Source organism: Talpa europaea (assembly GCF_964194135.1).
Source record: "Talpa europaea genome assembly, chromosome: 6".
NCBI classification, from domain to species: domain Eukaryota; kingdom Metazoa; phylum Chordata; class Mammalia; order Eulipotyphla; family Talpidae; genus Talpa; species Talpa europaea.
This window is the reverse complement of record NC_140072.1, coordinates 28,995,216-29,016,385: the sequence shown is the minus strand read 5'-3', so window position 1 is coordinate 29,016,385 and position 21,170 is coordinate 28,995,216. Positions and strand designations below refer to the sequence as shown.

Below are 21,170 nucleotides of genomic sequence, written 5' to 3'. Positions count from 1 at the left end.
ATTTTTTTAACATGTATTCAGATTGAGAAATATGATTTTAATGCTTTACTCCCATGTAGTTTGTTTTTAATTTCAAGCAAAATCTTATTGTACTTGAATGTGCCCTGTTTTGTTAGCACACCTAGACTTGCTGTAACTGTACTCATGTCCCAGTATGTACGTTCTTTCTATGAAAGAGAAAACACTAATCTTAAATTATATCCAGCAATGTTTCTGGTATCCTTTAACAAAAGTTAAGACTATTATTTCCTTCCCTTCCCTGTGCAGCATTCAAAAACCACCCCTAGAAAAAGTGAGTGTTTTAATGAGACTTCCTAGGAAGGGATGCACTGTAAAACAAAAGTATTCTTGTAACTCAGTTTTGTGAAAGGTAAAAACTACTATGTTTTAAAGTACACTTTAGAAAGTCTCTTCAAAACAGTCCTGTATTTGAACTCTGTTCATAGTTTTTTTTTGAACAGTTTAGACAAACTGCTGGAAATTAAAACAATTTCCTGCATTAAGCTGAGACAAGTATATATACAGCCCCATACAGTTTCATAGATTCCCCCCCCCATTTATGTGTATTGGTGACAGTGGGTATTAATAAACAGCTTGACGTTGTATGCATGTACCATAACATCTAGACTTAATATATTGTGGAGTATTCAATAACCATTTATGTAGACGGTAGGTTAAGAATTAAAAGGGTTTAATTTCCTAGAAAGAAAAGTGGAAAAACTGACTTTTTAAAAAATAAAGTTTATTAGATCATAATGTTGTCTGAATTTACCACCTTTGTCAAAAGTTAACTTCCAATGTAGTTTACAATTCCTCAACCAATGTCAGCAACTTATGGACAGCTTCAGCATCTACAGTCAACCTTTCACTAGCCAGGCAGACTTCCCTTAAAATAAAAAAAAAAAAGTTTTAGTTTTACCTGTTCAGTGTATCATCCATCCCCCTTCACTGTTTTAATAAGGTTAATATCCAATGTTAATTACCGAAATAATCGCAGTGACTGAGTCATCTTCTCAAATTCTCTTGCTTTTCTATGTCCCTTTTGAATAACCTCTTCTGGGAGATTAGCCAGTCTCGCTGCATTAAAGCCATAGCTTTTAGGACAAGCTCCCTTAATGAATTTATAGAGGAAGGTAATAGTCTCCTGACTGGGATCTTCACATTCATTTTCTACCATGCATGCCTAAAGAAGAAAAATGTCTTAGTTGTATGTTAGCAGTGAAACTACCTGACTCGATACTCTCAAAATCAAAAAAATTGTATTTACCATGTGTCCTAGGCGTACTGCAACATTTTGAGAATAATCTTCAACTAATGAATGGTAGTGAGTAGAAAACAAAGTACGACACTTTATATTCTCAGCAAGTTCTTTAACAACTGCATTTGCTATTGCTGTTCCATCAAATGTTGCCGTACCTCTTCCTGTGGAAGTAAAATGTATAAATTATATATTATTACAATCTGCCTTACTATACCAAATAGGATATACTTCAAAGGGATATCCTTCCCCACCCCCAAAAAGCTGTATCTGTAAATCTAAGAGCATTTTATATAAATAGGCACTTTTTTGGTTCGCTTGGTAGCCTTTGGGGTGTAGGGGGAAGTGTGCATTTTCCACTGAGCTTTAGAAACTTCCTATTAACGCTTAGATATTCTCATTCCCACATAAACTAAACTTCAACAGGATTAGGAAACTTAAAACAGTAATTAAACTGTCTTAGGTACATATGGGTCATGTGGCACAAATGTTGGGTTTATTTCATGTACTTTTTAAGAGATGTCCTTCAGACCATCTTCTAGGTAAGAAAGTCTTCAACTGGAAGCTCGAACGGCTTACCTAATTCATCCACAAGCACTAGAGAATGTGCTGTCGCGTGTGTAAGTATACTCGCAGTTTCACTCAACTCAACAAAAAATGTACTTTCACCTTAAAAAAAATTCACAAATCAGTGGTCATTTTAAAAAGCTGGTAACACTAGGTTCATTTGTAAAATTTCATATCATTTGATTCTATCATGAATTAACCAGTGGCACTAAAGGTTGAATTAAGATATTAAATAATTCTTAAAATACTGGGAGTAATGCTTTTCAAATTTCTGAAACATTCTCCTTAGTGTAATACCAGAAAAATCAGACATCAAATTTAAATGGCTTATATGCAAATTCAGAAGAAAATGCATTTATCACTTAAAATACAGTCAAATAATAAAGCCCTAAATAGGTGGGACAAACTCACCTGACATTATTCTGTCTGAGGCACCAAGTCTAGTAAACACCCTATCAATTGGTGTGAGCCTACACACTTCAGCGGGCACATAACAACCCATCTGGGCCATTACAGCTAGAAGACCAACCTGTGAATGAGAAAAAGGTCAACCACTGGTATTAAGAATATCTCCAAAAAAAGAAAGAAGAGTATCTCCAGAGCCTCCCTGGTAGCGCGAGGGATTAAGTCTCAACACTATGAAGCTATTGGCAGCCACTGCCACTGCCGGAGTTTGATCCCCAGCCAGAGAGCTGACCCATGTGGGGCAGCAGACTTCTCCGTCTCGCCCATTGTTCCGCCTGCTCTGCTCCCCACTCTGTCTCTAATGAATCCTCCCATCACCACCCCTACCCCCATACTTCTGGCCTACACCCTAGCTCTTATAGGCTTAAATAAATCTTAAAGTATCTCCAGAAGACGGACAATAAGCCAAGCTCATCAATATTTTCTTACAAAATCAACATTTCTGTTACAGAGGAAGAGCCAGCACTGGGGGGAAAAAAATCTTCATAATCCTAAATAGAAAAAATTGCTTAGAAAGCAAGACACTTAGAGCCTAATTGGCCTTCAAACCTCAGAGCCTGTATACTAACTAACCCACTACACCTTAGTAAGTCTCAAACCCTGACTACAAAGTTGAATCATTCAGTACTTTGAAATTGGCCTAGAACCAATTCCAAACAAAGTAAATTGATTTTTCTGTCCTTTTTGTTGCGCTCTTTCCAGGTAGTTTTGATTAAAAAAACAAAAGGTTACTATACTGCCCCTCTCATTAACAAGTTTTGGTATAATACACTGTGGGGAAGCAACAGGAGAGGAAGGTGTGCCAGCAAACTTTGTCATCTTGTAAAATCTGTCTTCCCTAAAAGCAGTTCCCAGCATTACTATAGGGAAATTTATTTACGACCTAAGCCTGCCATGGTAGTTTGAAGGACAAACCTGTATGTAACATTTGCATAATTTCCATCCATTATGAATACCTTGACAGGAAATTAACTCTGTCAAGTCAAAGAACTTACAAAGAAACCATGACGTGAAACTTTTCCTTACTATTCAGGCAGATATTTGACCCATGAAGTAAATACAATTCTCAATTTATATACGACACAAGGAGTTTCCCAGTAGCTAGCCAGTAACTGAATTTAGTTCTGCGATTATGCTATTTGGAAAAGGATAACCTAAATTATGTTAATATATTCATTCTTAAAGTTACAAATACCTTTCTCTATAACAGAGCATTAAGGGTCAATTTACCTGTCTCATGAGTGTAGACTTGCCCCCCATATTCGGTCCAGTAACAAGTACACAATAAGCTTTGCCATTTTCCTCCTCTTCTTCCTCACAGCCTATTAGAATGTCATTAGGAATAAAGTCATCTCCAAAAAAAGTCTTTGTAATGCATGGATGGCGTGATCCTTTAAGGTCTAAGAAGGGGGGGGTGTGTTCTTCTGGCAACAAAATTATTGGACGACACATGGGACCATCACCCCCTCGACTGTAGTTAGCCAGGCACAGTAAGACATCTGTTAAAGAGAGGGTAAAAAGGAGGCTTCATCACTTTGGAGGCTTCTTCGTAAGTACAAAATACCCAAAATGCTGTTTCAGTAATGGTGTGATGCATCTATTTGCTCTTTAGAAACAGCAGCTTTTCTCTTAACAGGCATTCTTACTAAGCAACATGTACCACTAACTTCGTAACTCCATTACAGCACTTGTAGAGAAGTGAGAAACAGTCTTCCATTTCAGCCAAATGATCTTCTCCCACAAATTACAACTTAGGTTCCCCAGCCCCCTCCTCTCCCTAACATTTGGCCCGAGGGCATGCCACAGGAGAGCTAATACAGCAGACAGACACTCTGATACATAAATACCCACCTAATTGTTCTAAGTTCTATTAGCTTAAAGAACAAACAAAGAATGTTTGTTTGGCACAACAAAGAATGTTCTTCTGTTCTGGGCAGTTGGGTTTAGATCAAAATATTTGTTACAAACTTGGGTGAGCTATGGTTGTTATACTTTCAAAAAAAAAAAAATTACAGAACAATAAACTGGCCACAAAATTTAAAGGAAAATTTATGAAGCTGAAGCTGAAATGGTTATCCAATTACAAATATATGAACCAGGGTGCTTCAAAATCAATTACAAGAAAGTGTGGCATCTTAGGCTAAGAGAAAAAGGGGAGATTAAAATGTTTAAATATGCATGTAAAGAAATTCATTAAAATATACAAAAACATGCAAAGTTTATAATAAAGCTGAAATGAAGTGATTATCAAGGGATAGTTTTATATTAGTGTAACCGAAACTGGAAGGTTAAAGTTTTGTCAAATCCTGAAAAATTCACTTAGTGAAACTGACCTAAAATAAATAGCTTGTCTCAATAAGTGCCAAAAATCTTTTACCAATCTTTTGTTCAATTATTTAAGACTGAAGAAAGGCTGGGGGAGGGGGTGTGGACAGGACACACGGGACTATTCAGTTGACAGCAAACACTGCTATGGGCAATCTGTTCCTTTTTCCTAGTGAGGCGGCAGGATATGCTTGTCACATATACCCCTTGCTACGTGTGTTTAGGACACACAGCACTGGGAACACTTCTCAGTTTTCATCCTTCTGTCCAACGGGACATAGGGCATTACTAACCAAAGCCTTGGGAGTGAGCTTACGGAAGGCCTTACCCAACACTGCGATGCACTCTACGGCAGATTGCCAGTCCTTGTAATTCTTATCAAAGTTATAGAACAGTCGCCGCATGCAGTCCTTCAAAGAAGTGTCTCTGCGTTCCTCGGCGTTTATCAGATTAGCCAACTTCTTCTCAATGGTTTTGGTCCAGTACCGCTTACAGCCCTTCTTAGTGGATTTCAACTCATATTCTTCTGGCAAATTACGAGTGGTGAAATTCTCTGGAATTTCCAACTGGTAACGGTTTCTACCAATCCCCCAGTAGACTATGGCCCTACAGCCGATTCGACTGCGCTGTTTGTCCAAATAGTCCAGAAGACTCTGTTCATTTTCTCTTATGTCAGCAAGAGCTTGGTCATAATCAGAGTCAAACCCTGCTTTGGGAGTTATCAGTCCAGTCTTTCGAGCCTTTTCATGGTCAAAGGCTGTATCCCATCGGTTCAGTTCTGCGGTTAAGTCAGGAAAACGGCCTTCAGGACTTTTTGTATGCAAAGTAATGACCTGTTTAAGGATTTTGGATTTAAACTCATCAACAACTTCTTCCATAAGCTCTACAATTTTACATAATACTTTGAATCCTTCCAGAGCAGAGAGAAAATCAATAATCTTTTTTTTGCTATATGTAGTTTCTTCATACATTATAGCCCTGCTATCGGGGTGGTTCTGGCTCTTCAGGGGAGAGCCAACATTATGAATTTTACTAAGTAGCCTCTCAAGGTCTGGAAGCTTCTTTAGAAGGTCTACAACCTCAGAGATCTTGTCAGGCACAGCCATGAGGTCTTCTATGGCATCTAGACGATCATTGATAGCGTAGGGGCTACAAAGTGGAGCACAAAGCCACTGCTTTAGCAGCCGCTTACCAAAGGGGGTACTGCAGGTATCAATCTTCTCTAGCAGCGTCCCTTCGGTAGAACCATTTGTCCCATTCAGAAAAATCTCCAGGTTGTTTAATGTCACAGCATCTAGCACCATTCGTTGATTGGTTTTAGCAAAGACAGCACCGGGTCTTGTTCCACTGCCCATGTCAGAATCCAAGGGAACATACTCTTCAAAATTAGCCATTGATAAAAGCTCCTGATCAATAAGGCATTTTTTGAGGTAGAAGACACAACCACCTAGAGCAGAGAGGGCCAACTCACTTTTCTCTCCTGGAGTCAATCCAATGGAATCAGCCTCTGAAGTCATACCTTTAAGTACCTCGGGTAACATTACCCTGTTGTCCTCATTTAATTTCTCTGTAAAATATCCTTCTTCAAGGAGAGTTTTCAGAGTTTTGGCTGCGTCCCAAAATTGGGAGCCTGGTATCAGACCTTCCTGAAGAGAGGAGGATAATGAACCCTTGAGAATCATCCTCGTTTCCACTGAGAGATTTCCTTTCTCAAACAAGACTTGTACTGGAGGATAGTGTGCAACCAGAGTCCTAAACCTGGAACAGTGGCGATCATCTGAAAACTGTCCTATGAAAAACTTTCCCAATGAGGTGTCAACAAAGCATACACCATACACTCGAGTGTGACCAGAAGAATCATCATCTTTTTCTTTGAGGCTGAGAAGATACTTACTGTGGTTCTCAGAGGGTTCCCCCTCCAGCACACTGTAGGTCTGCGTACCTTTGGTAATGACCCTACAGATCTCCCTCCTCACCACTCTATCGTGCTTCGATATATGCGCCATCTTTCGGCATCGTGCCTCCATCATCTCCGGCGTCTCAGTCTGTTCCACTCGCGCTACTTTATAGCCCTTCTGCACCAGGGAATCTGAGTACCGGCCAAATGCAATTTCAGGGAAACCAGAATGGGCCCAGTTGCCTTTCATGAATACCAGTCCTAGTTCACTGACTCCGGTAAGGGCATCCATGTGGTACAGTTCATAAAACTTGCCCACCTTATAAAATATGACAAGATCAAAATTCTGAGACTTAATCTGCCACCACTTCCTCATGCCAGGAGTACAGGAATTAAGGAAATCCTCAGGCACGTAGACTGTGGATGCATCAAAATCCGGGTGATCGGGTCGCCTTCTGTGCCAGTCTCTTCTCTTCCCCTCCTTAAGCCATTCTAAAGTCTCATGATACCAGACAGTGGGGCGACCATCATCACAGCCGCCGCTAATGTGGGCTTGGGCGTCAGAATTTTGAGGGGCAGAGAAAGCACTCAAAGCACTCTTGGTTTCTGATGAAACGCCAGTTGTTCGTCTGCTGGCTGAGGCCATTTCTTTCCTTGAATTTTTCCTTTTGAGAGAGCCATTGCCAGTCACCATTCTCTTCCGTTTTGGAGCTACTTTGGCGGGGCCGTCCAGGCCTTCACTGTCACTATCCCCCACTCCACTGCTGACTTCATCACTGCTTCCTTCCTCCTTAGCATCTGGCTTGAATTCCACATCAGAGCCGCCAACGTCACTCTCAGAGTCTGATATGACCCTTCGTTTTTTTATTTGACGGCTACTTCGCCTAGACCCTTGCACCTTAGGTGTCACTTCCTCTTCACTCTCAATTTCATTATCCTCTTCACTTTTATCTGAGGCATAGGTTGCACCTACCTAGCAGGCAAGGAAAAGGTATTTAAAAACCAAGCACATTTTGGAAAATGAAAACACTGCGGTGCAATAAACGCAGTATGTTGCAACTTCATATACCAAGAAAAGAGCCCACCTCCAGAAATGAGAAACTATCTTCTTTCCATTTCACCTAACATCAAAACAAATATAGCACGCTACAAGAGTAAGTGGTTCCTTCCTGGAGAATGGTGATGAGTCCATCAGCAGGACCACACAACAGACACCTGGACACACCGTCCTCACCAACGGCCACAGTTAGGGAAATAAACAACTCCCTGGCTCTTTCTTCCTCGTCCCGAGGGGCATGTGGTAAAGCTGAACATTTTGCAAATTCTTTAGTTTAACGAACCAGTGATCTACACTGGCCCTAGTCTATGCTCGTCCATAAACCAGCTGTATCACCTAGGGCAGGACACATTCACTTACCACGAATCTCCCGCACACGTAAGGCAGGATGACACTATGCTCTCTGCGGTTACCCTCCAGTTCTAAACCACGGATTAACGTTATGATCCCTGATCTCAATCTCAATAATGAACTTTTTTTCTTCTATTTCTCGTGAAGTACCTACTGTATGACTTCCTTATTCCCTATATCATCTGTAGGACAATAAAATCTAAATCAAGCTGGGTTATGGATGAATCTTTCGAGTACTCAGCTCATTAATTACTATATTAATGATTTCTTTTAGATGAACCATTCCCTTCATTTCCTTAACAGCATTTAATTCACTCAAATAGTGACCAATAACATTTGAAACCAAGGTTTTATTGCAATTTTACTCAACCTCTATGCCTACCGACCCAGAATACAAAAAAAATTATGAAGGCATAAATCTGGATAATTTCCAGAGTCTGACCACACCCTTACATAGAAGGTCATTGCAGACAGTATGACCGGTGCATTACCATGATGTTCTTACTGTCCCTAGCTCTCTACTTGCCACAAAAATGGCACTCTCTCTTGCAGCATGCCTTCCAGCAGGCTTGGGGGCCACTGAGATTCTGAAGTTATTCAACTCAACCTACAGTTCAGGGATATATGTGTGTGTATACTAGAGAATACAAAGGCAAACATCTGCAAGACAAGCGAATATAACTTAAATATGTCCCCCCTTTCCATCCCTCTCCTAACAGAAATGACCACTGTGCAATGTCCCAAACCTCCATCTCTTCTTCCTCCTCTGGTTCTGAGGGCTCGTCACACACTGCCAATTCAAGTCTCTTAATCTTGTCTGTATTCAAGGCTTCATCTGCACGTTGCATTGCTCTGAGTATTTCAGGCTTTGCACTGTAAAAATGACCACCTTTTTGAGCGTCCTTCGATTTTGAACCTAAAAATATATATACATTTGTAAACAAGAACTGTTGGCCGATAGTCAGCTTAAACTTCAACACTAGCCCCAATGAACAAGAATGACTATAATCAAGTCTAGTTTTTAATGCCCCATTATTATTTATGACACAACAATAAAAGCCCACAAAATTTTCAGGGAAAACTTCCAGTAAAACCTAAATTATTTACTTACATCCTTGAAGATGCTTTAACTGTTGGGTCACCCAGGACCACTTAGTCTCTCTTTTCATGAACTGGTACTGTGGGCCTAAACAGGTAACCACCTCTTCTCAGGTAAGGTATTAGATGTAAAAGGGGTTTTGAGGCCCTTGTTAAATTACTTCAATAAGGTAAAGACTACACTGTCAATTAAATGAAGTTATGATATTAAAAAATAAGTGCTGCCAAGGCAATTATACAGGTTACATGTTTTTCAAAAAAACTACTGTCAGATATCCTAACGTTTTGGCGGGTTAAACCAGTTCAGATTTTGAATGTGTTAATTCCCCCGCCCCCCCCCCCCCCCGCCAACAGTTGCATCAAAATGTCTTACTGTGTTTTAAACTCCTCCAAGTTATATTAAGTGATTATTTCTATCCACTGAGCAAAAGGTTACATGCAGATCACAAGTCTAATGGTACATGTGGCATAACTAGAGATGTTTTCTTCTGCCCAAATATAACTGGAAAACCGAATTTCTTTAAATCTACAGATTCAAATGCTACATTATTTCTTTCTTTCTGTATATGAAAACAAACAAGACAACCTAAATTTCCATGGAAATTAGCAACTATGATGGCTGCCTTAAAATAAAGCTGCAGGGCCTCCCTGGTGGCACCAGGGGTTAAGTCTCAGCACCATGAAACTAACAGCAGCACGAGTTGGATCCACGGCCAGGGAGCTGACCCACATGATGCAGCTGTGTCACCCGCTGCTCCCCTCAGCAGTGTATTTCAGTCAGTCTGCCTGTTCTGCTTCCCCACTCTGAAACCTCTCATTGTCCCTACACCTCTGGCCTGTACCCCAGTTCTTATAAGCATAAAGATCTTAATAATTAAATAAATAAAGCTGCAGTTTCTTTCTCTAAAGAGCTGCACTAAACCTATCTACTACAGGGCCTACCCTGGTGGTGCAGGTGGTTGAGCGCAGCACTGTAAAGCTGTCCGCAACCTCTGCAGCGCCGGTTCGATCCCGGCCGCTGGCAAGGGTCCCCCATGGCGGGGCAGACCTCTCCTGTCGCGCCTGCTGCTCCCCTCAGCAGTGTATTTCAGCAGTTTGCCTATTCTGTTCCCCGCTCTTTCTCAAGGTGAATCCTCTCACCCTCCCACGCCTCTGGCCTGTATCCCAGTTCTTGTGTAAATAAATCAATCTTGAAAAAAAAAATAATATTCTATTTAAAAAAAAAAAAAAAACAAAAAAAAAAAACTATATACTATAATAAAAAAAACCATTTGTTGGATGACTCCAAACTTCTCCCAAAGTGCCTCTGTAGCTGCATTCATTCCCCATATATCCAGTGAGATGATCCTTTCCCAAAGCCCCGATGCAAACAACTATAACTCATGCCCCCTCCCCCCACACGCAAAGGCACAAAGGGTCTCCTTTTCCCCCCGACCTATGCCTCTGCTAATTTAGACACATACACGCATTGCTACAATTTGGAAATTTCAGGCAAAGAATATGCACAGGGATGACTTTGTAAAATGATGACAACACACATGTAAACTTTCTATTCTTTTAGAAGTCATTTTGCCAAAGCTTTGTTTAGCATCGCAAAACTAGTCCTGGGAAAGACCTCACATGTGGCTGGCCCAACTCTCATTTTATAATATGTAGGAGCAAAAAGTATTAGAAAATAAATTACTGTGATTGACCAAGAGTATACAGAAAATTAGTGGAGAAGATAGAACCAAGTTTCCTGATTCTATTTCATCCTGCATGTCAGATTTCCAATGCCAAGTTAACTTTCTTCAGCGTGCCCAGAATTTTGCACCCTGGAAGAATGTGCAATTTGACCAAAAGACTTGCTTTCCAGGTTATTGGAAACTGAACCTTGTTCTGATTCTAAAACACTCAGGTGGGGCCTCCCCAGTGGCGCAGTGGTTGAGTGCCGTGCTGCAAAGCTGTCCACAGCCTCTGCAGCAACGGTTCGATTCCCCACTGGCCAGGAAGAACCCCACATGGCGCGGCAGACCTCTCCTTCCTCGCCCACTGATCCCGTCAGCAGTGTCTTTGGTCCGTCTGCCTGCTCCGCTCCCTGCTGTGGCTCTGGTGAATTCTCTCACACCCCCCCCCCCATGCTTCTGACCTGTATCCCAGTTCTTCTATAAAATAAATATTTAAAATACTCAAGGTCAGTAACACCCTAGCCTAGAGAGTCTAAGAATAATGGAAGAGGACTTGTACTTGAGCATACAGACACTGCAACCACCCTGTGCACACACTGTATAATTCAAGTCACCAACAGGGCACACTTAGCCCCAGGAAGCTACACATAAAGTACTGCTGATATGTGCTATGTAACCCTGGGCCTGAGGAGAGAAGTTGAAGAGAATGTCAATACTCCAGAAGTGTAGGTGAACAGTTCAAATGTGGCCGTAGATGAGGATTTTGGAGTGTGCAGGCCAGAGAGTGTAAATCTCAGTTTGTCCTAGACAATGTCACTGAACTACATGCTATGTATCCTGAATGTGTTGCTTTTCTTCTGAATCCTTTGAGATGGGATGAGATTATGAGATTAACACTGTTTAATTTACCCTTTTCACATCTGAATTTGGTATTCTGGTCCAAATCATAAGGTCCAACCAATCATGAACTCATTTTTCCTTTAAGGGTATGATATTGCTCTAAATAACTCAAAGGACAGAAATAAAAATTCTGCTCCACACAACATACTGGCTGAAGACGACTTCTTACCATCTCCCCGTGCTACAAACTTTCACAACACTCCTTAATTCACTGGATTGATACACTTGATTTCATTCTATGAGAGAAGCTAACACTTGTGCTCATGCCTATTCTCTCCTGGCTCCCTGCAGTGGCTCTCTTACCTGTATAGGGCTTTAACAGCCTTTTGCTAACCCAGCCTCTTGTTGGGCTGTCATCAAAAAACTGGACATGAACTCGGACGGACTTCCCCTTCTCTCGGATGAATGTGCCGTCAAAGGGGTGGCTGTAGACCAGGCAAGGCCACCAGGGGTAGCCCTCCATCTTGGCCCACACCAAGTCACCTGGTGAGAAGTCAGAGGAGCTGCTGCCAAAAGGAAATACATCGCTGATTAATATTTAAGTTGCATTAAAGGCAATTATCTACAAATAAGCAATTCCAAAGAAGGTATTGTTGAGATTCCTTTAAAATCTAAATTCTAAAATTAACATTTTTTTAATCAATGAGTTGAAGACATTTTTTAAGACATGCAGATATCACAGTGCTTACTTAACTATTAAGGCAATCATAAATATAATGAATTCTGCTGTTAAGGAGAGAAACTTTCTCAGAATTATTCAAAGTTTAAAAACTATGTCACAGGGTGGGCCTCCCGGAGACGCAAGGGGTTAGGCAATGCACTATGAAGCAATCCGCAGCCTCTGCAGCACGAGTTCAATCCCCGGCTGGCCAGGGAGCAACCCACATGGCACAGCAGACCTCTCCACTCTCACCTGCTGCTCCCCTCAGCAGTATATTTCAGTACATCTGCCAGTTCTGCTCCCCACTCTGTCTCTGGTGAATCCTCTCACCCCCTGCACCTCTGGCCTGCACCCCAGTTCTTGTATGCATAAATAAACCAATCTTTAAAAAAACAATAGGACTGACATACAGCTCTTTGTCTATGAATGGTGACAGAGCATACAGATTTTGTTTAAGGTTTGATTAAAAAGAAATTTACTAGTCAGGGGCCTCCCTGGTGGCGCAAGGGGTTAAGACACAGCACTGTGGGACTATCCACAGTCACTGCAGCACTGAGTTCGATTCCCAGCCAGGGAGGTGACCCACATAGTGTAGCAGACCTCTCCTGTCTCACCTACTGCTCCCATCAGCAGTGTATTTCAGTCAATCCTCCTGTCCTTTTTTTAAAAAAAAAAGATTTTTATTGGGGCCTCCCTGGTGGTGCAGGCGATAGAGTGCAGCGCTGTGAAGCTGTATGCAGCCTCTGCAGTGCGGGTTTGATCCCAGCTGGCTGGCCGGGGAGATACCCACATGGCACGGCAGACCTCTCCTTTCTCACCTGCTGCTCCCCTCAGCAGTGTATTTGTCAGTCTGTCTGTTCTGTTCTCTGGTGAATCCTCTCAGCCTCCCGCACATCTGATTTGTACCCTGATTCTTGTATAAATAAATAAATCTTTTTAAAAAAAGATTTTCATTTATTTATGCATACAAGAACTGTGGTGTAAGCCAGAGATGTAGGGGGGGGTGAGAGGACCCACCAGAGAGTGGGGAGCCAAATAGGCAAATCTATTGAAACACACTGCTGAGGAGAGCAGTGCGCAAGGCAGGTGAGGTTTGCTTCACCATGTGGGTCAGCTCCCTGGCCGGCAGGGGATCAAACTCGTGGTGCAGGGGTTGGTGACAGCTTGACAGCACTGTCTTTAACCCCAGCACAATCCACCTGTGTGGTGTCCCCCACTGTCTCTGGTGAATCCTCATCCCCCCATACCTCTGGCCTGTACCCCAGTTCTTGCATGCATAAATAAATAAATCTTAACAATAACAATGAAAATTTAGTGGTCAGAAACCCTGTTCACAGCTCCCTCAATTATAACCCTAATGCACTACAGGAAAAAAATACTGAAGACAACCCATGATGCCTGTATATCCTGACACTTTTCTCAAAATCACTTACTTCAAACTGCTATCATGTGGACTCCTTCCTTTCTCCATCTCCCATAATCTGAATCATCACCAGCACCTGTCTACTACTTGTCTCCCTCAACTCCTCTCCTAAATCTCTCTGCCACCACCCCCATCCTCTGCTCATCATCAAAGCAGCCTTGTAACTGATTTTCCCAACAAAGACATTTCAGCCAGTGATATTTCTAAAATATCAATCTTCCCAATGAATTTTTTTAAACCTACAGAAGCATCAACCATAAAGAAAAAGATTCAAAACTGACTTCTCAAAAGATATAAACTGAGGGCCTCCCAGGTGGCGCAGCGGTTGAGCGCTGGGTTGTGAAGCTGCCTGCACCCTCTGCAGCGCTGGTTCGATCCCCGGCTGCTCCCCAGCCGCCAGAGGAGGGTCCCACATGGCGCACAGACCTCTCCTGCTGCCCACTGCTCCCCTCAGCAGTGTACTTCGGTCCTTCTGCCTGCTCTGCTCCTCGCTCTGGTGAATTCTCTCACCCTCCCGTGCTTCTGACTGTACCCAGTGCTTAAATAAATAAATAAATAAATAAATAAATAAATAAATCTTTACCCAGTGTTTGTATAAATAAAATCTTTTAAAAAAAAAAAAAGATATAAACTGAGCAAAAGAATAATCCAGGATGGTGACTTTTGCATCACACATGGGTAACAAAGAACTAGAATAAAACTGGCAAAACACTAACTCAAGCACAAAACAAAAGCTAAATGAAAAATAAACATTAAACAATACTTAACATCTTTTAAAAATTTCAACTGACCTTCAAAGTCCAAATGCTCATTTTGGCCCATTAGTCTATTCTGGACTGAATCCCTGCATATTTTTCTCCTCTTCTTTCTTCCCTTGATATGCAGGAAATCATTCTCAGCCTAAACCTCTTCATACCACAGCCTGGCTAACTCCTTTCTGTCCTCAGATCTCAGTCTAGAATGAAAGCTACTCTGACCTATACACACCACCTTCTCCCACAAAGTGCACAGAACTCATATACACTCTGCTCCTGTCCTATTCGATAACTGCCTTTTTATTTATACTGCTCATCGTTGTATTCATGATCCACAATGCTTAATGCTTGAAAGCATAGGTTCATGAACATTTGCTGAATGAATGCCAAATCTATATACTGGAGTCATTAGAAGCCTATTACCGGGCCTCCCTGGTGGCGCAAGGGGTTAAGACACAACCTATGAAGCTATCTGCAGCCAGGGAGCTACCCACATGGCACAGCAGACCTCTCCTGACTTGCCCGCTGCTCCCTGAAACAATATATTTCAGTTGATCTGCCTGTTCTGTTCCCCACTCTGTCTCTGGTGAATCCTCTCACCCCCCACACCTCTGGCCTGTACCCCAGTTCTTGTATACATAATCTTTTTTTTAAAGCCTATTACCAGACAACTTTCTTGAATACTATTGAAACTGTTCCCCACAGTAAGTGCTCATAGTAGAAAGAAAGCTGAATGTAAACTGTCAGGCTTTTACAAGTCTCCTGAATTCAACCCTCGAAAAACAAATAGTATGTGCTATTGAATATAAAAAGCACAGCCAAACAATACATCACTTTAACATGGATGCAAGAATCAATTCATATTCCAGAAGATGTTTTAACACAGTGTACATATCTCACAAAAAGGTCTATGGAAAATGCACAAGTAGTGAAAGAAAAATATTTTTCCCTCTACCTTTCTGAGTTCTTGATTAAAGATTGGTAAGAGGGGCCTCCCTAGTGGCACAGGGGTTTAAGATACAGCACTATCAAGGTAAGCTAACCACATGGCGCAGCAGACCTCTCCTGTCTCACCTGCTGCTCCCCTCAGTATATTTTAGTAGATCTGCCTGTTCTGTGCCCCACTCTGTCTCTGGTGAATCCTCTCACCCCCCGAACACCTCTGACCTACACCCCAGTTCTTGTATGCATAAATATTTTTTTAAAAGATTGATAAGAAAATAACGAAAGTATACATGGGCAATACAATAGGAAAAGTGAGAAATACCCTGAGATAGCCTAGTCACCACCTTAAATACCATCTGCAGCTAAAAGACAAAAGAAAAATATTGTTGATGGGGGAGGTTACCACCAAAATAACAGGCTAGTTTGTTATGCAGTTTTAAGCCCCTGTCTTCTCCATTAATTTAATGTCTTGTGATTTAGTCACTTTTCTCATCCTGGTACAGACTCCCTTACAGAGAATTCTTTTATAAATGTAAGCTACAAAGTAACTTCCAGAGTTGCTCCTGTGTTGACTACTTCTCAAAAAATCACCAGGTAGAAATAATCCTTACAGGCCTCCCTGGTGGCGCGAGGGGTTAAGCACCGCACTATGAAGCAATCCGCAGCCTCTGCAGCACAAGTTCGATCCCCCACCGGCCAGGGAGAAACCAACATGGCGCAGCAGACCTCTCCTGAATCGCCCGCTGCTCCCCTCAGCAGTGTATTTCAGTCAGTCTGCCTTTCTGTTCCCCGCTCTGTCTCTGTTGAATCCTATCACCCCCGCATCTCTGACCTGCACCCCAGCTCTTGTATGCATAAATAAATCTTTAAAAAAAAATTTAAAAAAATGGCTACCATAACATTCTGTGCCAAACACAACATCTGGGATACACAGTAAATGTGAGCTTTGCAAAATGTGGGCCAACGCCCCGAAAAAAGACAGGTCAAGCCCTGGAGGTACCGTGAACTGCCCGGCGAGAAGGGCGTCCTTGGCGAGGCTTCCCCCCAGAGCGCCCAAACATCCCTGCCCAGGGCCAGAGAAAGACCTATAGAGGCTCACTCTCAACGGCGAAATTAAGTGCCCCATCACCCATGGGATCATCAACAAGAGCACTATTTCACAAAATAACATTTTTTTCCAACGCGACACTTTTTCACGTATATCAAAAATCACTGTAACTTCTAAATTTCTCACTCGATTGGGTGCCTGTGCTGTGCAGCCACCGAACACCCAGCCGGATCCCAGCACTTTCTGCTGCTCCACCCCCCAGCGCCCCGCCCCCGCCATCTCACTTGGACCAATCACTGGCTCGGCCCGCGGCAAGACACGCCCCCGCCGGGCAATCGAGCCCCGCCCCCGCCGCCATCCTCACTTGGACCAATCAGCGGCTCGGCCCGCGGCAAGACACGCCCCCGGCGGGCAATCGAGTCCCGCCCCCGCCCCGCCCCCGCCCCGCGCACAGCCCACAACTCGCAGGCCGAAGGCCCGCCGCCCCCCACGGGCACGGGGCGTCCGAAAATCATAGCCAAAACCCACCTAGGCTCCCCGACCGCCCCCCAAATCACTATCCCAATCCCAAGGAGACGCACACGCGGCAGGCCCGGACCCCACATCTCCCAGGCCGCAGCGCCCGCCGCCCGCAGGCTTTCCTCCTTGCCGCCCCCTCCCCGCCCGGGGCCCCCCGCGAGGAGCACGCGGGCTCCCGTCCCCCTGTGCCCCCCGTGCCAGCGCCCCTTTCTCCTGTCCACCCGAGCAGCTCGCCATTCCCTCCCCCCACCGAGCGCCCCCAACGCGCCTCCTCCCCCTCCTCCAAACTCCGAGCGCCTCCCCAGCCTCCCCTCCCCCCTCCTCCCGCAGCCAATTTCCTCCCCCCTGTTTACAGCCCGCACGCCAACCCCCACGCAAACTCGGCCCCGCGGCCCCGCAACTTGAGCGCGCTGCCCCGCCGCCGAGCCCCGGACCCGGCCCGCACCCCCAGGCCCTGGCGGCGCGCCCCGCCGCCGCGCCCCCGCCTGCGGCCCGTCCCCACCCACTACCTGGCGGGGACCGCCGGCGCCGCGGGCTTGCGCAGCCCTCCGTTCAGGCTCCTCGCCTCGGGCGGCGACGCGGAGCCCACGGGCCCCGGCCCAGGCCCGGCCTCGCTCCAGGCCGCATCCCCGCCGGGGGATGGGGAGGCCCCCGCGGCGGCGGCGCCGCCGTCACTCGAAGCCCGGACTCGGGCCCTGCTGGCGTTATTCAGCGCCGGAGACTTGGGGAAGAAGCTGTAGAGCGTGCTCTGTCGCGACATAGCGGCGGCCGGCCGGACGCAACCGCTCGGGCCGAACCCAGCGCGCGGACCAAGCGCGCGGCGCCCGCTGGCGGGAAACCTGGGGGGAGGCGCGCGCAGCGCGAGGAACTCTGGTCCCGCCGGCCAATCCGGGGGCTCCTGGGCGCGCGCGGGCGGCGTCGGGGCGGGGCGCGCCCGGCCACGCCTCCTCGGGGCGCCGGGCGACGTGCGAGGGGGCGGGGCCGGCCCGGCGCAAGTACGACTGGCTGCGCCTCCCGGCCCCGGGCCCCCGCGCCGGCGCGCGGAACTGTTGGGAGCCGGGCGCATCTGTGCTGGGGCGGGGGAAGAGCGCGACGGAACACCCCGTCCCGGGGCCGGCGGGAGCGGCAGGGGCGCGGTCCCGCTCGAGAAGGGAGAGCGTGGCGCGGGGGAGCTCGCGTGCCCCCGAGTGCGGTTGGCGCAAACGCGGGGGCTGCGGGACGCAGCAGCCCTGGCGGAGAAACGCCGGGGAGCACCTGCGTGCAGTATCCTGCGTGGAGAGCGCCTGGTCCATGGAACGGAGGGAAAAGGACCACCCTGGGTTTGGGCAGCAGTTGGCTAAATCTGCTCACTTTGTGTTCTCAAAGTGTTGCAGTTGTAGCCACATGATAAATTTTTCCTAACTGAATGCCAAGTGGCATATCTTTGGTTTATGATTTAAAAAAAAAAAAAATGCCAGCTACGCAGACCTTTACTCCCCCCCCCCACCATGCATAAATTGCCTAGATTACCCCTTGAAATGCTGCCAGTAACCTATAAAGCAGGTATTTGAAGTTCACAGTCCCTTATCTGAATCTTTTGAGCCAGGTAAGACACAGAATGCAGGATTTTTTCAGACTTTGGAAAGGCAGCAGTGTGTGAATAAGGAGTTCTCTTCTCCAAGAAGTGGAAGTCTGACAGTTATTTGGCCTTCATCACAAATTGTGAATAAGTAACTGGAAATTAGAATCCCAGAAATCTGCCCCGATTAGCAATAGCTGTGGTTTGGTAAAAAACAAAAAACAAAACTATAGAAAATGAGTTCTATGCTTTGTTCTGGAAGGCTGCAGCAACAAGTAATAAAGTCAACTTTGTTTCAGATATATTTGATAGGTGCTTTCTTCCCGCTATGGGTATACTATTCCCGCAGGGCTGGGCCAACACCCTAAGTCAAACTTCCTGAAATCAAACAAAATATGCTTATTTGCTTTAAGTAGGATAAATACAGACTAATAAATGAAAGCTCAGGTCAGCTGAGGTCAAAATTTGCTACCAAATGAGTTTGTTACAAAGCTTTAGGCTTTCTGAACTTTAGGGGTTTCAGAATTGCAGGTAAGGGATTGTTGACCTGTGTTATATCCCATTTTATGGCTGAAGAAACAGAAGCTCAGATGGGTCAGATAACTTGTGCAAAATTAAACAGCTTGGAAGTGGTGGAGCAGACATTTCAATCCTAGGAAACCATTTCTAAACCTACTGCTATTGATAGAAATGTTTGTTATACTGTCTTCAATTTAGCATCATTTGACTTCATTTAATCCTTCCAACAATATCTTACTAAGTAGAACTGTATGAAATTGCCAATACTCAGCCTTTTTTGAAGTACAAAAATTCTATTTCATTTGAATCAATACTGTTTTGTTTTGTTTTTACAAAGAGAATATGGCATTTCAGAGGAAATAAGACAATTGTGAGAATATGGCGTTTCAGAAGGAATAAGACAATTATGAAACAGAGTTTAAGAGCCAGTGCTCTTGAACCTGGACTCTGATCCCAGCCCACCAGTCAGGTAACTGAATGATTTACTTCTCTGAACTTGTTTCCTCATTTTTTTAACATTTATTTTTATTTATGTATACAATAACTGGGGGGGTTAGACCAGTGGCTTGCGCTGATTTTAACCCCTGCACCACCAGAGAGGCCCTGTTTCATTCATCCATACATACAAGAACTGGGGCACAGGCCAGAGGCATGGGGGTGAGAGGACTCACCAGAGATAGAGTGGAGAACAGAACAGACAGACTGACTGAAATACACTGCTGAGGGGAGCAGAGGTCCAGCCAGGAGAGGTCTGCTGCACCATGTGGGTAGCTCCCTGGCCAGGGATCAAACTGTTTCCTCATCTTTAAAGAGAACATAGTAACTTTGGGCTAAATTTTGGAGGCTACATTTAGATCCCTCCCACAAACTTCATCAAAAGTTAAACAAGAAGGCCTCCCTGGTGGTGCAAGGGGTTAAGACACAACCTAAGAAGGTACCCGCAGCCTCTGCAGCACGAGTTCGATCCCCAGCCAGGGAGCAACCCACATGGTGCAGAAGACCTCTCCTGTCTCGCCCGCTGCTCCCCTCACCAGTGTATTTCAGTCAATCTGCCTGTTCTGTTCCCCACTCTGTTTCTGGTGAATCCTCCACTCCCCACACCTCTGGCCTGTACCCCAGTCTTTGTATGCATAAATATTTTTTTAAAAGAGTTAACAAGAAGTCACACATCTTAGCATCATAAACACATAATCCCTTGATAGGTGAGATGGCCCAGCCATCTCTGGGAGACACATATGTAGAAACAAAGAACACCTGAATAAGAATAAAACATCTACTTAGTTAGCAAGTTAATGCTTGCTTTGGCAAAGACTTAAAAGGCAGGTGGAGGAGTAGGAAATCTTCACAGTGAAAAAAGGGAAGGATTCAGGGGTAATCTGATTGGAAGTAGTTGGGATGGAGAAGCAGGAAATGGGCTAAAGAGAAGTAAATCTTCACATGATTGGTTTGGGGGAGCACATTTAGCTATTTCTGATTGGTTCTGAGCTGACAGTCAGAACAAGGGCCTCCCTGGTGGCGCAAGGGGTTAAGATGCAACCTATAAAGCTTTCTGCAGCCTCTAAGGCACGAGTTCTATTCCCGGCCAGGTTGCTGATGCAGCAGAGCTCTCCTGTCTCGCCCACTGCTCCCCTCGGCAGTGTATTGCAGTAGATCCACCTGTTCTGCTCCCCACTCTGTCTCTGGTGAATCCTCTCACCCCACTGCCCCGAAACTCTGGCCTATACCCCAGGTCTTGCATGCATGCATAAATAAAATAAATTAAAAAAAAAAAAGAAATGGTATGGACATAGGGGAGTATGGGCTACACAACGTCTAGGTAAAAAGAGCCAGAAGAGTAGGAATTACTTAGAAAAATCTGGATATATTTACTCTGGGATGACTCATGAGGGATGGTGAACTAGCCCTTCAGAGTTAACTATGGATGTTCTGCACCTGTGTGCTCCATGCTCCCATGACAATTCCTTCAATCGAGGTCTTACTCTATGCAGGTGCTGATGTGAGTACAGAGATATAATCATGAACCAGACAGATACATCCAGAGGAAATGAAGACTGCTGAGAAAACAAGCAGTTACAGCATGCTATTCCCAGCAGGCTTGTAGATTGTTAGATCACATTGATAGCAATTTAGGTTGGTACCAAACTTGGCACCAAGGCA

At 44.7% G+C, this 21,170-nt stretch overlaps 1 protein-coding gene across 8 annotated transcripts; it reads right to left on the bottom strand.

Moving 5' to 3' along the window:
• Window positions 1-804: 804 nt before the first annotated feature.
• Window positions 805-17,696, bottom strand: MSH6 (mutS homolog 6; the record flags this gene model as incomplete). Of its 8 annotated transcripts, none has more annotated exons than XM_084235856.1 (10): window positions 805-886; window positions 984-1,183; window positions 1,268-1,422; window positions 1,838-1,927; window positions 2,237-2,354; window positions 3,521-3,789; window positions 4,944-7,485; window positions 8,667-8,836; window positions 11,889-12,091; window positions 17,446-17,696. In XM_084235856.1, the coding sequence occupies 10 exons, from the start codon at window positions 17,694-17,696 to the stop codon at window positions 805-807; spliced, it is 4,080 nt and encodes a 1,359-aa protein (XP_084091982.1). The 8 variants fall into 8 exon arrangements, with proteins under 8 accessions (XP_084091982.1, XP_084091983.1, XP_084091985.1 ...); XM_084235857.1 differs by having other exon boundaries at window positions 11,889-12,088; XM_084235859.1 differs by having other exon boundaries at window positions 3,521-3,612; window positions 11,889-12,088.
• Between the last annotated feature and the right edge of the window lie 3,474 nt (window positions 17,697-21,170).